This window comes from Rhinopithecus roxellana, chromosome 14, assembly GCF_007565055.1.
Source record: "Rhinopithecus roxellana isolate Shanxi Qingling chromosome 14, ASM756505v1, whole genome shotgun sequence".
Lineage (NCBI taxonomy): Eukaryota > Metazoa > Chordata > Mammalia > Primates > Cercopithecidae > Rhinopithecus > Rhinopithecus roxellana.
In genome coordinates this window covers 57353527-57369216 of record NC_044562.1, presented here as the reverse complement: position 1 = coordinate 57369216, position 15690 = coordinate 57353527, and the positions used below count along the sequence as shown (strand labels likewise).

Below are 15690 nucleotides of genomic sequence, written 5' to 3'. Positions count from 1 at the left end.
CCCCAGGAGAGACCTGCAGCCACAGCACTGGGGTCTCTCGGACACAGCTAAGCCTCCTGAGAGACTGAAATGGGACGGGTAGGGGCTACATGAATAATGGTTTAATTAACATAGGCAGTCTTAATAGATTAACACTGCAGTGGGCCTGCTGTAGGGATGGTCTACCAAGGAATCTGATTTTTTAGCTTTACAAGTATTGTAAAATATAACTCAACAAAACAATGTAAAAACTGGTAACCCCCCATGAGGCTTCCCCAAGAAATATATTCTAAAGTGTATCTTCAAAACTGTAATTTTAATTATACTTTAATTACAATTTTAATACATGATTTAAATAAAGATAGGATCTTATACCCATTCTTCCACCATTTGCTACACTTCTTTTCATTTGAAAAGACATCATGGTCATCTTTCCAAGTATCAAATACAAATGTACCTCATTTGTTAACAACTACATGTTGAGTGGAGTAAACATACCTTCCTTAATAAATCCCCTCCTAACAGGACCCTTGAACTAATTTTTTTTTTCTCTCGATTATAAACAATGCTGAAAAGAACATCCTCTGCTCACTTGGGCCTGTACCTCCATAGGATAAATTGAACTGGAAATGGAATTACATGATTACAGGGAATGCATTAACAGATATCGCCAATGCAAAAACAGATATCGCCCACCTCCCAAAGAGTTTAGTTACACTCACAACACCTGATTACAGAACACCTGTCCTCTTCTCCTTTGAGGACAACTAAAATGATGAAGTTTATTTTTTTTTTTTCCAGCCTGATGTTGGGGAAATACGATTTTAACGGCAACTCTGATCATCAGTGAGACAAAAACCTTGTTGAGCTTACTAACCATTTGGATTTCTCTACTGCGAAGCTCAAACTAATCACAACCAATCCATCCACCTTTCTCCCAGTGTTTCAGCAATGCTCGTACGACAAAGCAGAACCCACTTCTGGGCAGCAGAGCAGTAGGAATGAACAGAAAGAATTACAAATTTAAGTGAAACTCAAGCTGTACGCCAAAAAGAACATTCCTAAAGGGCATCCAGGCAAACGTGATGAGAAAATACTATTAAAAAGGACATCTTTTGCCTCAATTAGTCACACAGTAGACAACATAAGCTGACGACCTGAGACTCTTCGGCCTGCCAAAGTTCCATTTCATTCACAAACATTAACCTACCCTGCTTTAAGAGAAGGGCTCCCCAAAAAGTAATTGTGCTTGCAGAAAAGCGTCAAAGTGTATACTGTTTTGTAGATGGTAGACTCAGGCTGACAAGGCCAGGATAGGGAAGCAGTGAAGCAGTTGAAGGCACAAACTAGAGCCAAACCACTAACTCTAGTCTTTGCCTCAGGGTCTGCCTCGAACTGTGACGACAACAATCCTTGCCTCCCACAGGTGATGGGAAAACTGAGAAAAGTCATGAATGGTGTGGCCCATGGTCACTTCGCCATGATCCACCACCAGTACTGGGTCACTCTGCTCCAGCTCTCCAAAGGCATCAAGATGCGACTGCGAGGAGCCCCGCCTCCTCCCCTGACCTGCCCATCTCCTACACCCTCCAGCCCTGACCCACACTGGTCTAGTAACTGGCATTCCACATTCCTCCAACGTGCTCAACACAGTCCTGCCCCTGTGCTTTTCACCCCTGTCCGTTCCTCTTAGAAAGTTCTTCCCCAGATCGCTGCTCATGGCTTGTTTGCTCCCCGCAGGTTTGAATCGACTGCCGCTCAATCAGCAAGGCCTCCCCACTAGGCCAAACTGCCGCTGTGTCCCCCACTCTCCTCCCCTCGATACTCCCATTTTCCTCCTTCCTTCTTGTCCACATTGGACATACTGCATACCTGCTGGTGTGCTGACTGCCTGACACCCCTCACCAAAACGTGACCTCCACGAAAGCACAGGAGAACACACCCGCTTCTTCCTTATTGTTGCCCACTTCCTAGAACAGTGTCTCTAGCATGGGCAGCTGTCAGATCAATACATTTACACTACTTCCTGAAGCACCACTAAAATGATAGTAAAGGATTTTTTTTTAAGATACAAATCACAACAACGAAGAATAGAACTAGAGATAAGAACATTAAAATACTGGAGGCTAGAAACTGGAAATAGACCTACTAGGGCTGAATCCCATATCGGTAATGGGGAAGGCCAACTAGCAATATGACTGGAAGCCAGGAGACCTGAATCAAAAACAGAGGTGGCTGATAGGTTTAAAAGGAAGATCCCTAAGATCCACCCCACAACTCTGCACAGCCACACAGTGCCAACCAGCACAGTCCCTCTCCTATCATGGCAAAATGGTATCGTTTTTCTGTCTACAAAGTAGAATCTTTGGACTACAGACACCAGTTACAGAGGAGGGAAATAATTCTGCAAAGACGGAAGTAAGCTCCTCTATGGGTACTGCTGCGCTCCCAGGCCTCTCTCCTCAGGGCCACGTAGCCAGGCAAAGGGCTACAAGATATTTCTCTGGGGAATCTGAAGAAATGCAAAGAAGCTGACAAGGGTGCTATAAGGAAATGGCCCGGCCAGGTGCCTCTGCAGTGAAAGCCACAGTCAGCAAGCCACAGTCAGAGGGCTCAGAGGCCCTCTGACTCACGAGCAGGCACAAGAACACCACTGCATAGCGAAGAAAAGGCTCTGACAAAAGCCAAAAACCCCAAAACAAACCAAAGCAGCCTCAATAGTGGCTTAAGGAAAATGAAAACAGGAAACAAACAAAAAAAAACCGCATTAATATCTTCAAACAGTTAAGAGAAGATACCACATTCATGAAACAAAAAATAGGTTATAAAATAGGAATAGAGGAAACAAGAAAAAGCTCTTAGAAATGAGAAAAACCTCAGTAGAAGGGCTGGAAGATAAACTTGAGAATAACTTCCAAAGAGAAAATGAAAAACCAAAGGGTACAAAACATCAATGACAGGAGGAATGTGGTTTTCTTTTTTGAGATATATTGTACAGCATGGTGAATATAGTAAATAGTAATGTCGATTTCAAAAGAGTAAATTTCAAATGGCTTTCACAACAAAAAAAGTACTTGAAGTGATGAATTATGTTAACTTTATTTTATTATTTACAGTATTCATAAATCATAACATCGCTTTGTACCCCATAAATACGTACAAGTATATATTGTCAATTTACGATTTATAAGATAAAAACGAAAACAAAAATCTTAGATGGTGAAAAAAAAGAAAAAACTTAAGAAAATTATGAGTGCCAATCTAGAAGGTCCAAGAGTAGAAGTCTAGAAAGAGAGAGCAAATAGGAAGAAATCAAAGCAATAAATCAACAAAAATGCCCAGCATTGAAGAACAAGAGTTGCAAAGAAACAGGACCAAAGGTAGGCAAGACGTTGGATGAAAACAGTCTCCAAGGGACATCACTGTTCTCGGAGTTCTGAATTTTGCAGAAAGAAGAGACCCTGAGACAAAGCCTTCACTCCCAGCACTTTGGGAGTCTGAGGCAGGAGAATCACTCGAGGCCAGGAGTTCAAGACCAGCCTGGACAACATAGAGAGCTCATGTCTACAAAAAGTTTTTAAACTTATCCGGGTGTGGTGGTGCATGCCTGTAGTCCCAGGTACTTGGGAGGCAGAGGCAGGAGCATCACTCAAGCCCCAGAGACTGCAGTCACAGTGAGCTATGACAGCACCACTGCACTCCAGCCTGGGCAACAGAGCAAGACGCTGTGTCTCAAAAAAACAAAAGAAATAGAAAGAAAGAAGAAAAAAAAAGAAAGAAAAGCCTTCAGGTTTCATGGAGGAAAACATAGTCACACACAAAGGCTCTAAAAATGTTATGTATCAATAGAAAGAAAAAAGAATCAGAACAGCTTAAGACTTCAATAACACTGGAAGCTTAAAGACAGCGGAGCAAAATGATGTCCAAACTCCTACTCAGGATAAGAGAAGAATGAAGCACGTTCGTACATACACATTCTCAAAACTTCATCTGCCACGCACCTCTCAGGCAACTAGTGAAGGAAAGTGAGAGAGTAAAGTCAAGAGAACACAGGTTCCAGAAAAGTAAGGCTCCAACACAAGAGGGAGTGATGAGACTTACAAGAAGATTCCAGGCAAAGACAAGCCTGCAGCAGACTGGAGGTGCTGGAAGAGATTTATTCAAGATAAAATGATAGGAATACTAATTTTCATCAAAAGAAATCAGACAATTTCTTGAAAGATTTAGACAATTGGTTCAGAATTTGGGGTTGAATTGTAGTGATAAAATACAGAAAACTGAGCAAGCAGCAAGCAAACAAAAACAAGTAACACTTGTAATAACCCAGGAAAACACAAAGTTATGCAGAAAAGGGAAAACAATCCTATTATACCACTTTGTCCAGCTGTAAAAGGCAGTATGTAGTCATAATATAAACAATCAATACTGAACTAACCAAATTAAGCATATAGCACTTTGGGCAGCCATGGATCTGTTTGCACTGAGAAGGCAGAGGGTGAAAGAAAGCTAGGAACTTCCTACCTATTCTTAGTGTCAAGCGAAGAGACATCACATGAAACAGGGGTGGGGGGACATAAACACAGATGTCAAGCAAATATGCTCTTCAGAGTTGGAGGCAAAGATCAAGGAAATCTACTAAGGCTAAAGTAGATACTCTGGAGGGGAGGAAACACGATTAGGGGAAGGACGTTGGCACTTCTTCCTTACAAGCCTTTCTAGGATTATCTGACTCTATAAATTACATGAAGATGTAACCTTGATTTGAAATAAGATTAATACGCATGCTAATAAAAAGTAGTAAGGGAGAGTATGTAGTCAATGCATTGTTACCAAATTAACAGCAAGTATCAACAAGATGATTAACACAACCACATGATGTCCAGACACGTGTCAGAACAAGTGTCTGGCTCATCTTCAACAGTATTCGAGGAACTTCAGTGTGCTTGGTAAAACAATAGCCTACTAGGGATTTCACTTCTAAAATGTCTCTGACTTTAGAAATAGCAAAAAATAACATGTAACCAATTTTTAAAATACACACATGAAAAGAGGTTCTTTTCATTATTTTCTTGGTTTCCAAATGTTGAACGTTGTGGTGCTTTTACAATTTAAGGGGAAAAGTATTCTGACACATTATACTGGTTGGGGTTCTCTGCTTTTCTACTTGGTGAAAAACCTTTACGTGCATTTTGGACTTTGTGTCATCATAACTTGGCAACAGGGAAAGCTGCATGGTATGCTTCTTCCAGAACTTGGTTACTGCTTACCAGAAGAGGGAAAAGCTTCGTATCACCATTTGCCCATGGGATGGATGCACAATGAACGGGCCATACCAAATAAAACTACCACTTTGTACTCCAAAAAGCATGTTCTCTTCTTAAGCCCTTCATGTAAGTTTCAGTTGGGACGCACTAATGGAGAATCCATATGACCCATGAAGGATCGTAAGTGATCCCAGTGGACCCAGCGCAATCATCTCAAATTCTGTTCAGGTCAGAGTATCTCAGATAAAACTCACTGAAGGGCATCAAGTCCTTCAGCACACAGTCTGAGCCAAGCCCTCTACCATTTGCAATGGCAAGAGTATACCAAATTCTCAACCTGTTGTCCATGTATGCTGCCAACTATAAATGTCAGCCTCCTCTTTCCTAGTCTTCCTGTACATTCAACACCACCTGGAAAAACTCTTACTCGTCTTTTACCAGTTCAAGGACCACATTCTATAGGAAGACTTTCCAACAGGTAATCACAGCCTGTTTCCTATGTCCACACCTTATATATATATTTCTATCATTGAACTTATCACACTATAATGTAATTACTCTTCTACAAATGAGTCTCTCACACTAGACCACAAGCTGCTTGAGGAAAAGAAAAATCTATACCCTTTTTTGTTGGTTTTTTGAGACGCAGTCTCACTTTGTCTCCCAGGCTAGAGTGCAGTGGTACAATCTTGGCTCACTGCAACCTCTGCCTCCTGGGTTCAAGAGATTCCCGTGCCTCAGCCTCTTGAGTAGCTGGGATTACAGGCGCGCGCCACCATGCCCGGCTAATTTTTGTATTTTTAGTAGAGACGGGGTTTCACCATGTTGATCAGGCTGGTCTCGAACTCCTGACCTCAAGTGTCCACCCGCCTTGACCTCCCAAAGTGCTGGGATTACAAGCGTGAGCCACTGCGCCTGGCCGAAAAGTCTATATCCTCTTAACCTCTGTATCTGCAGAACCCTTAACCTTACACAGCAATTTCCAGCAAATATTTTTTTGAATTGAAATGAAGAAGTGAGGCCATGAGGCTGAAGTCAGACAACTGGAAGGCCAAAACAACAAAACCTGGAAAAATACTTAATTACTCAAGAAGAAATTCTCCCACCAGGCCACTGAGAAGTTAGCTTTGCCCACTGGAGAGGACACTGTGACAGGGATTCGATTAAGCCAAGTGGTGCTGAGGGACGGGACATAGGTCAACTACGTCTTAGAGGTACTCTCCTTACACTCAATGCAGTTTTACCGCAATGACGTTAATTTGACTCATGATAAGATGAGCTAAGTCCCTTAAACAGTGCTTGGCATCAAGCAAAACTAATGGTAGTAACAGGAAAGTTTAATCCTCATGATGAATTATTTAACGGGGTTTCAAATGCTGTCCCTGAGACTTGAGGCAGTAGGCTCCAGCTCCATTTTCTCCAAGTCTAAAACTTTTGATAGGTTGATGTTTCAGACCCAGAGATTCGGCAATTCAAACGATGGAAATAATTCTTACCCAAACACCTTTTCAACTATTTTTAAATACTATTGCCAAGTATCCTAATATCATGTGTACTTAATGAATTTAGCCTAGGGACACTTTTAGCTGCCCAAAAATCAAAACGTAAACCTAAGCACCACGTTTCATCCAGTGTTTCAGCATCCCAGATTTGCTTCCCTAAATGAACATTAAGCTTATTATGCAATGTGCCGCTACCAGGAGCCTTAGACACAATCCTAATTGTGACTTAACCTATCTTAATAGGGTTTTAAGGAAGCTACCTGCTAAGAAAGTGACTGATTATCCTTAAGCAGACACCAAATAAATGTGAAGTCATTGCTTGAGGGCTTAGGGTATAGGGTAGCTATGAATCTGAGAACATAAAACGCAAAACTGAGGGGCAAATCGTCATGTTCCTGAAGATTACGACTCATCCACATTCCTTCAGACGTTTCATTTGAGCACAAGCACTGTTTAATAAGCAAAGTCCAAGTCGACTTCCTTCGATTTTACATGGCGTCCAAACACCATGTCAAGTCTGACCCTCTCATTTTCTAAGTCGAATGGAGAGGATATGTAGCAGCTAGCCCTGAGCACCTAATCCCTTTCCAAAGGAGCTACGCACAAAAATACCCTAGCAACATGCCATGGTGTCAGAGAGGCTCAGGTTCCCAACACCATGCGGGTCAGCCATTAGGAACTCAGGAAGTGCTTCCTCTAAGCGGGGGAAACCTAGGAAGTCTTCCTGAACGAGGGGTATTTGCGCCGAGCCTTGACGTGAGTCTCGAACAGTTGCAGTGCCTCCAGGCCACGCGGGAGGGAGGAAAGGACACCCCGGGCCGGGGCACAACCCGCGGGCCGGAGCCGCCCGCGCCCATCCCGCTCAGGCCGCAGCCAGGCACGGCACCCTCCCGTCCCCGAGCCACGTCGCTGCTCGTGGGCTTGCGGGGCACTCCCCAGGTCTCACCTCGGGCCCCACACCAGAAGGAGAAAGCTAGGGGCCGCGCCAGCTCCGCCCTCCCCCGCGGGGCGGCGGGCCCCAGCCCGGGCACAGGAAGGCCACGTCCCCGGGGAGGGACGCCCGACTCGATGGTCTGCGCAGGGCCCGTCGGCCCCACGTGACGTGCGCGCAGCCAATCCCGGAGAGGCCCCCCGATCATCGAGACGGCGGCGGTGGTGGGCTAGACCAGTTTCGCGCGGCCGCTCGCCGTCCCCCCGCCCAGTCGTCCTCGGCGCCCCAGCTCGGTGCTGCCGCCATCTTCCTGGAGGACAGGAGCAGAGGCGAAGGCTCCCCCTCCCCGTGATCGCTCCGCACTCCCGCCACCACCTGCCCTCCCCCGACCGCCTCTCTCCTCCTCAGTGAGCACCTGTCTCCTTCTAACAAACGGCCTTCCCCCGACTTCAGTTACCCACCGCAAGGCGAAGATTCTCATTACCTGTTCCACTCTTATTAGCATAAGAAAACCGAGCTCATAAGGTAGGAACTGTGGCGGAACAGGGACAAGCCGCCATCTTGGTAAAGGAGAAGAGGCTACGCTTGACCTCCCCCCCACCCCCAGCCTCTATATGGCCAACCGCCGTGGGAGGAGCACGGCGCTTGCGCAGAGGCGGACAACGCGAACGAGTCTGGGCTTGCGCACTCGGAAGCCGGCCGCATGGGGGGGGGAAGAAGGCCGGGCCGCGCCGAGCCAGGAAGGAGTTGGCAAAGGGGCGGGGTGACGCGGTGACGCAATCCGCCTGCGCGCTGGGGGGGACGGGGTGTGAGCCGGCCGCGGGCTCTGGGCGGGTCCGCGGCGCGGTCGGTCGGCGCCTATTCTCGGGCTGTTTGGCGGGTGAGTGTCTCGCCAGTGTACCCCGCCGTGGCGGGGCCACAAGTTGCGGGCCGGCCCTCCCGAGGAGGTGCGGAGGACGCCCCGCTCGTCCCATACTCTCCGGGGGTGGTCGGCCCGCCTGGGGTGCCGGCGGGGCGGGGTGGGGGAGGGGCGGCCGGGCCCGGGCTCTTCGGTCCCTATCGTGGGCTTGCCTCTCCCGGGCGGTCCTAGTGCCAGTGACGGTGGCTCCGACACGGGCCGGGCCGGTCGCGGGAGTGGGGATTCCGGTGACCCCCTGGCGACCCTGCGGGAATTCCACTGCGCGGTTGTCGGTACTGGGCCTCGGGGCGTCGAGTGCCGCCGAGGTCGGGAGGTTTGGTGCTCGGAGGGAGGATACAGGTTGAGGCCCGACAAACACTTAGAGCTTGTGTGGCCATCTTGTCTTTCTAACGGTGCCATTTCCTCCCGGAGGCGTGGAGGACTGGCCAGCTCCCAAACCTCCAAGCCCATCGACTGGATGCGGCGGATAAGCGGGGAGAGAGCGACTAGGCCCTGCCTGCGGGTACCTTCGGCGAGGAGAGGCGACGAAGGGCTGCACCAGCGAGGCACGGACAGGCAGCAGGGGGTAGGGTATGGGGTTGGAGGCCGCCGGGTTTGTCCGGGGATGAGAAGCAAGCCTGTGGTCTCCATAATCTCAGTGAAGTCCCAACTGTGACCTGGCCTTCGGGCCCAGACCACACCTGGTGGGTTTTTTACCTTTTCGGTCTGATTCTTGTCGGTACCCCCAGACCCTCTCCTCTGTCCACGCAAACACATGACCCAACTGTACTGAACTTCTTGTAGTTCAAACTTCCACACTTTTGGCCATGGCCCAAACTCTCAAATCTGGTTACCTCCCACCTTAACTGCCTTCTCCTTACCTAGTCCCTGCTTGTGGGATTCCGCCCAAATTAGATTACCTCCAGACAGGCTTAGGTGTTTGCCTGATGTTCCAGATGGTGTTTGTTCACTGGACTGTTGGGACCGTGAGGGGCAGGGCACATGTTGATATTGCCACCCATACCCATTGCCTCGGTTGTTGTCGATCACCTAGTAGATTCTCAAGTAGTTTTCGAATGACTTAAATCACAGTGCTTGGCGATGTATTTAGTGTTTCAAAATACTTTTGCTGTCATAAAGAAAAATATGATGGTGTAGGGGTCATGAAAGCTGATTCTTGATACTTCTGATTTGAGCTTCATTGTTTTCACTGATTTTTTCATAGCTCCCATTAGTGGATTCTTTGCACCACCCAGCATCCTAAGTCATAATGTGTACTGTTACGTCTAATCTTGGCATTGATCTCATTAGCTATAAAAGTTGTCCTGATTTTTTTTTCCCCAACTTCCACCTTGATCTCCTTCACCAGTGCCACAGCCCAGAATAAAGAACAAGAGCGTTTTAATTAGATTAGATTTACATTCTGACTTTTAAACTAGCAGTGTGACCTAGGGAAAGGGGCTAGGGTTTCCTTCTATCATTCATAAATGTAACTCAGGGCCCCTTTTTATTCCCAATACCAGCATACAGAAACTGCTGTAAAAGAAAAAGTTGTGGGTTTTTGTTGTTGTTTTGTTTTGTTTATGTGTGTGTGTGTGCGCGTGTGGAGGAAAGGGAACACCGAAACTCATTTGGCAGCAGAATTGAGGTGAGGCCAATTGTATAGTCTATTCTGTTAGTGGTCATACATGCCACTTATCCCTGCCCCAGTCCGTGTTAGGAGTGCTATGTGATTATGCTGAACGTGGACCTTCCCCAAACCCAAAGAATCCAGATGCTTTGAATAAGAGATCATGGACCTTCCGAGTTCTACATCGCAGGATGTTCTTCATCTTGTATCTTTTGTTTTGGGAAAAGTGGTTTTTTTATATGTATTGGGATGCACGTGTTCTGTGGAAGAAATAAGCTGTGGGTCAAGATTAAAGACCTTTAAACAACTTCTGGCCTGTGGAATAAACACGATCTGAAGAAATAAAATTTTCATTTGACTACATTTTTGATCCATTTTGCATCCAGTGTTTTAATCACAGTGGTTGGCAGTTTGTGTTGCTGGATCAAGGCTTTCTCACTGAAAACCCTGTGCTTCAAAGGTTCATTATTCGTCTTTCACCTTCTATTTCACATTAGTTAATAAATTATTAGAGAAAACATTGTGGATCCAAGTTATGTTTCTGAAAAAAATAGATGGCAGGAGAAACTTGGTAAAGTCAAAGCAAAGTTGAAATGTCAGTTTAAGACAAATGGTTTCTCCATTTTCCCATATGTGTGCACAGGGTTCAGTGAGGCTGAGGGGGTTCTGTGGAGGTGTGGGAGAGGTGCTCTATGGTATTTTTATGTTGCACTGTGTGGGTTTGAAATCAGATACATGTAATAGGTAGTAAGGCAAGTGCCTGATCTTTTCTATCTTCAGCATTGGCGTTTAATCCTTCCATGTGAACTTGAAGCTCGTTTTATCCAGTTGTTTAAGAAAAAAGCCACACCATTAGGGATTCCAGTTAGAAATGGACTAAATAGTATGCTAATTTGGGGAAAATAAAAATGATTTGATTTCTGTGTAGGACCTGTTTTCTAGTGTGGTCCCTACTTGTTTGGATTTTTTAAAACTCTGTTGTAAATGATGTGCCCCCTTTTCTAATTCCTTGATATTCATTGCTGGTACTTGACTGACTTGAGGTCTTATATTCAAATACCTTACTAAATTATCTTATTCTAGAATTTTTTTAACCAGAATATTTGTGTTTTCTTTTTTTTTTTTTTTTGAGACGGAGTCTTGCTCTCACCAGGCTGGTGCAGTGGTGTGATCTCAGCTCACTGCAAGCTCTGCCTCAGCCTCCCGAGTAGCTGGGACTACAGGCATGCACCACCACACCTGGCTAATTTTTGTGTTTTTAGTAGAGATGGGGTTTCACCATGTTGGCCAGGATGGTCTCAATCTCTTGACCTCGTGATCTGCCCGCCTCGGCCTCCCAAAGTGCTGGGATTACAGGCATGAGCTACCGCGCCCAGCCGAGTATTTGTATTTTCTGTGTATTCAGTCCAATCAGCAAAAAAGTATTTTGTTTTCATTTTCTTGTTTCATTATATTCAGTAAACTCACCAAGGTAGTATTAAATAATCATGGTGAAATTGCAGTATTTACATCTTACTTGGATCTTGATTCACATGAAAAAAAATGAGAGAATGGGGAATATGAATACTGATTGGATATTTGATTGCATTAAGGAACTAGCTATGGGTGATGGTTTGTCATTTTTAGGAGCCCTTATTTTTAGATATGCATACTAGAATATAATTGAAATGTTGTATCTCGTATTTGCTTCATAATCAAGCAGTGGCAGTGATGATTGTGGAAATGAAACATTATTGACTTTGAGTTGCTAATTGTTGAAGCTGGATAATGGACAGCACATGAGGGTTTTGTTCACTTTTTGTATAGGTCTTCATGTAAAAGTTTTCATGTAAGTATTTTAAAATAATTATGGAAAGGCATTCCTGCCTAATTATCGGTTGTCATTTAAATAGATTTAATTTTCTGTTGTTTAGAGAATAGCATTTGCCGTTGGTTTTCAGAAATATCCTGATTAGATTTAAGCAGTTTTCCTTTTTTTCTTTTTTTGAGACAGTCTCTGTCACCCAGACTGGAATGCAGCAGCACCATCTTGGCTCACTACAGCCAAGGCCTGGGCTCAAGGGATCCTCCCACCTCAGTCTCCCACTTAGTTGGGACTACAGGTGCCCACCACCACACCCAGCTAATTTTTTTATGTTTTTTGTAGAGACAGTGTTCACCATGTTGCCCAGGCGGGTCTTGAACTCCTGAGTTCGAGCGCTTCTCTGCCTCAGCTTCCCAAAGTGCTGGTATTACAGGCGTGGGCCACCACACTTTGCCAGCAGTTTTCTTACTTAGTGTTTTCATTACGTTTGGTAGCTACATTTTATATGCCTCATCAGCATCTATTAATGCATGGTTTTTTTTCCCCAGTATTGTGTTGTTGGATTAATATTGATAGATGCTTTTGATACATCCTGGAATCTAATTGCTAGCATTTATTTTATTCAGGATTTTAGCATTTATATTTGTGAGTGAGATTGACCTATGGCGTTCATTCATTCCTTTTTTCCTTTCTTATGTCTCCATCTGAGTTGGTTACTAAAACCTTGCTGTCTTCATAAAACACATGGTTTTCCCTTTTTTCGGTAGAGGCTTGGAATAGTTAAATGACTTTGATCTTGTCCAAGGTTAGATGGAGTTCAACTCTAACGTCAAGTCTTGGTCCTTTTCACTGGTATGTCTTTAATCAGCTGCTCAGTGATACTCGTTTCCGGCAGATTTTCCAGTTTTTGGTTCTGTGTTGGTAATTTACGGTGCCCATTTTTTCTACATTTTCAGATTTGTGGCCATTTTGCTACATGTGATCTCCTCTGTCATTATTTCAGCTCTTTTGTATATTTGCTATTTTTTCCTTAATTGGGCTTGTGAGGAATTTGTTTTAGAAAACCAGCTTTTGAGGCCGGGCATGATGGCTCCTGCCTGTAATTCCAGCACTTTGGGAAACCAGGATGGGTGGATCACCTGAGGTCAGGAGGTTTCACCTGGCCAACATGGTGAAACCCCATCTCTACTAAAAATACAAAAGTTAGCTGGGTGTGGTGGCGGACACCTATAATCCCAGCTGTTCTGGAAGCTGAAGCAGGAGAATTGCATGAATCCAGGAGGCAGAGGTTGTAGTGAGCTGAGATCGCGCCAGTGCACTCCAGCCTGGGCGACGAGTGAAACTCCGTCTCCAAAAAACAAACAAAAAAAACAACTTTTGGATTTGTTTACTCTTCTTTTTTCCCCCCTCATAATTCATTTTTTCTCTTTATTGATTTCCTGTTTTATCTTGTAAGTTTTGCTTTTATCTTCCTTCCATTGCTTTCTAGAGATTGCTTGTGGCTTTGCTTTTGTTACTCTCCTTGATCCCGGGGATATCCAGTAACGTAACAAATTACTGGGAGTGACTTTTCATCTTTTTCCCCCCAATTTAAGCAGATCATTATTTGAGAACATTGACTGTAGAAATGTTTTTCAAATTTTGGTTAGGCTTTTTTTTTTATGGTAGATACATGACTTTAAACATTTTTTAAGGTATTGATTCAAGTTTCTCTGTGTCTGCTAAATCAGATTTATTTGTTGTGTATTACTCAATTCTTCTCTGTCCTTGCGTATACTGTGTTTACTGAATCTGTCAAGTTCTCGGAGAACTATTAAAGTTTCTCACTTGAATTGTGTTTTTCTTAAGTTAACTTTGTATTTTTCCTAGTCCTTGCTTTATGTGTTTATCTACAGTGATTATTTGAACATATAGGCTTATGAATATTGTATCTTCCCTATAAATTGTTGCTTTTATCATTATAACTTGTTATCCCTGTTATTCTGCTTAGTTATTTTTACTCTGATTCCCACCTTGGCAAGGTGATAATAGTGTTGTCGCTCCTCCGTGTTTGTGCTAGCCTCTGCTATTTTTTACCTTGTCCCTTTATTTTCAGCCTTTCTTTGTTCCTTTGTTTTAAGCATATACCTTATAGCTGGACTGTTTTTTTTTGTTTTTTTAGGCCAATCTGTCTCCTCCTTTAAGCAGATAATTTGGTTATTTCACATTTGTACTGATGACTGATGTTCTTGAATTTTGTCCCCGTTGTGCTGATTTAGGATTACTTCTGATTTTGTTTCTTCTTAGTCCTTTTCTGTATTTTTGCTGGTTTGATGAAGTTGCTATTTCCTCCATATTTTTCTCTTAATTTGTTATTTTCTTTAACAATTAATTTTTTTTAACGTTCATAATCAGATACTTAACTCTATATTATTTGAAAACAAGATGCCAACTCCTTCTGCCAAAACTGTCTTTATTACATCCGACCGTTCTCTCTCCCTTTAGGAAGTTCTACTCCACACTCACACTTGCCCTCAATTCTTAGGTTATGCTGAGGTTAAAGGCTCCTGAATCTTACTGCAACTATTCTTTGGTTAACCAAGCCAAATAACATTGGGGATGCAGGGATCTCATTTCTTCCAAGGTAGTTGGGAACATTTCCAGTCAAAGGGGAAACAGAGTACACAGTATTCAGGAAGTTAAGATTTGGAGGAGCGGAATCGAGAGGCAAAGTGAGAGAAGCTTTTAAATAAGCTTCTAAGCTCCAGAGGGAATAAAATTTGACAGCAGTCATCTTTCTTGGTGGTGTTACTGAAAGTTAGCCAACAGACTCCATGCTTTCCAAAGCTTCAGGGTTTCTAAAATTTGTATACAAATTCCACATATCTCTGGCCGGGTGCGGTGGCTCACACCTGCAATCCCAGCACTATGGGAGGCCGAGGCAGGCAGATCACGAGGTCGGGAGATCGAGACCATCCTGGCTAACACGGTGAAACCCCGTCTCTACTAAAAATACAAAAAAAAAAATTAGCCAGGCTTGGTGGTGGGTGCCTGTAGTCCCAGCTACTCGGAAGGCTGAGGCAGGGGAATGACGTGAACCCAGGAGGCGGGGGTTGCAGTGAGCTGAGATCACCCACTGTCCTCCAGCCTGGGAGACTGTGCGAGAGTCCGTCTCAAAAAGAAAAAAAAAATTCCACGTATCTTTAAAACTATTGTCACATTTCTCAAACACTCAGATGCCTTCCGTCCTATTTCCTTTCCTCATAAATGTAGTTCACATTGCTCCCTGTACCCCAGTGTCAAAATCTAGTTCTCAGGTAGCTCTAGGAAACTCAGATGGGTGGCAAACATGTTCAGGTTACAGTTGCTATGTAATAGCGTCCCTTACTCCTTGAAAGGTTTCAAAGAGAGAGGGGAAATGACGTAATTCCAGAGGTCAGGGAAGTGTGTATCCGTGTGTATCCCATTTGTGTCCCTAGTGTCTAACATATAATCAGTACTGAAAAAAATTGAGTATTATTGAAAATACGGAATATGTGTGTATGTGTATATATACAGTTGTTTTTATCAACTTAAAATTTTTTTTAATTTTTTAATTTTTTTGTAGAGGTAGGGTTTTGCTATGGTGCCAGACTGGTGTTGAATTTCTGGCTTCAAGCAGTCCTGCCTCTGCTTCCCCGAGTGCTGGGACTACAGGCATGAG

The 15690-nt window shown here is 44.2% G+C and overlaps 2 protein-coding genes across 6 annotated transcripts in view; one reads left to right on the top strand and one right to left on the bottom strand.

The window, feature by feature from the left end:
• HDLBP (high density lipoprotein binding protein) overlaps nt 1-8431 on the bottom strand; it is an 85833-nt gene extending 77402 nt beyond the window's left edge. Inside the window, exon 1 of one of the 2 annotated variants that reach the window (XM_010376997.2) lies at nt 8161-8431. The gene's annotated coding sequence lies outside the window, so the exon portion shown is untranslated. Of the gene's footprint in view, nt 1-7691; nt 7878-8160 lie in introns of those variants that run through there. The other variant, XM_010376999.2, reaches the window with a different exon arrangement.
• SEPTIN2 (septin 2) overlaps nt 7690-15690 on the top strand; it is a 38947-nt gene continuing 30946 nt past the window's right edge. Inside the window, exons 1-2 of one of the 4 annotated variants that reach the window (XM_030916939.1) lie at nt 8501-8556; nt 9007-9140. In XM_030916939.1, coding sequence (XP_030772799.1) covers nt 9053-9140 — 88 coding nt within the window. In that variant the 5' untranslated portion in view covers nt 8501-8556; nt 9007-9052. Of the gene's footprint in view, nt 8202-8434; nt 8557-9006; nt 9141-15690 lie in introns of those variants that run through there. The other 3 variants (XM_010377001.2, XM_010377000.2, XM_030916940.1) reach the window with 3 other exon arrangements.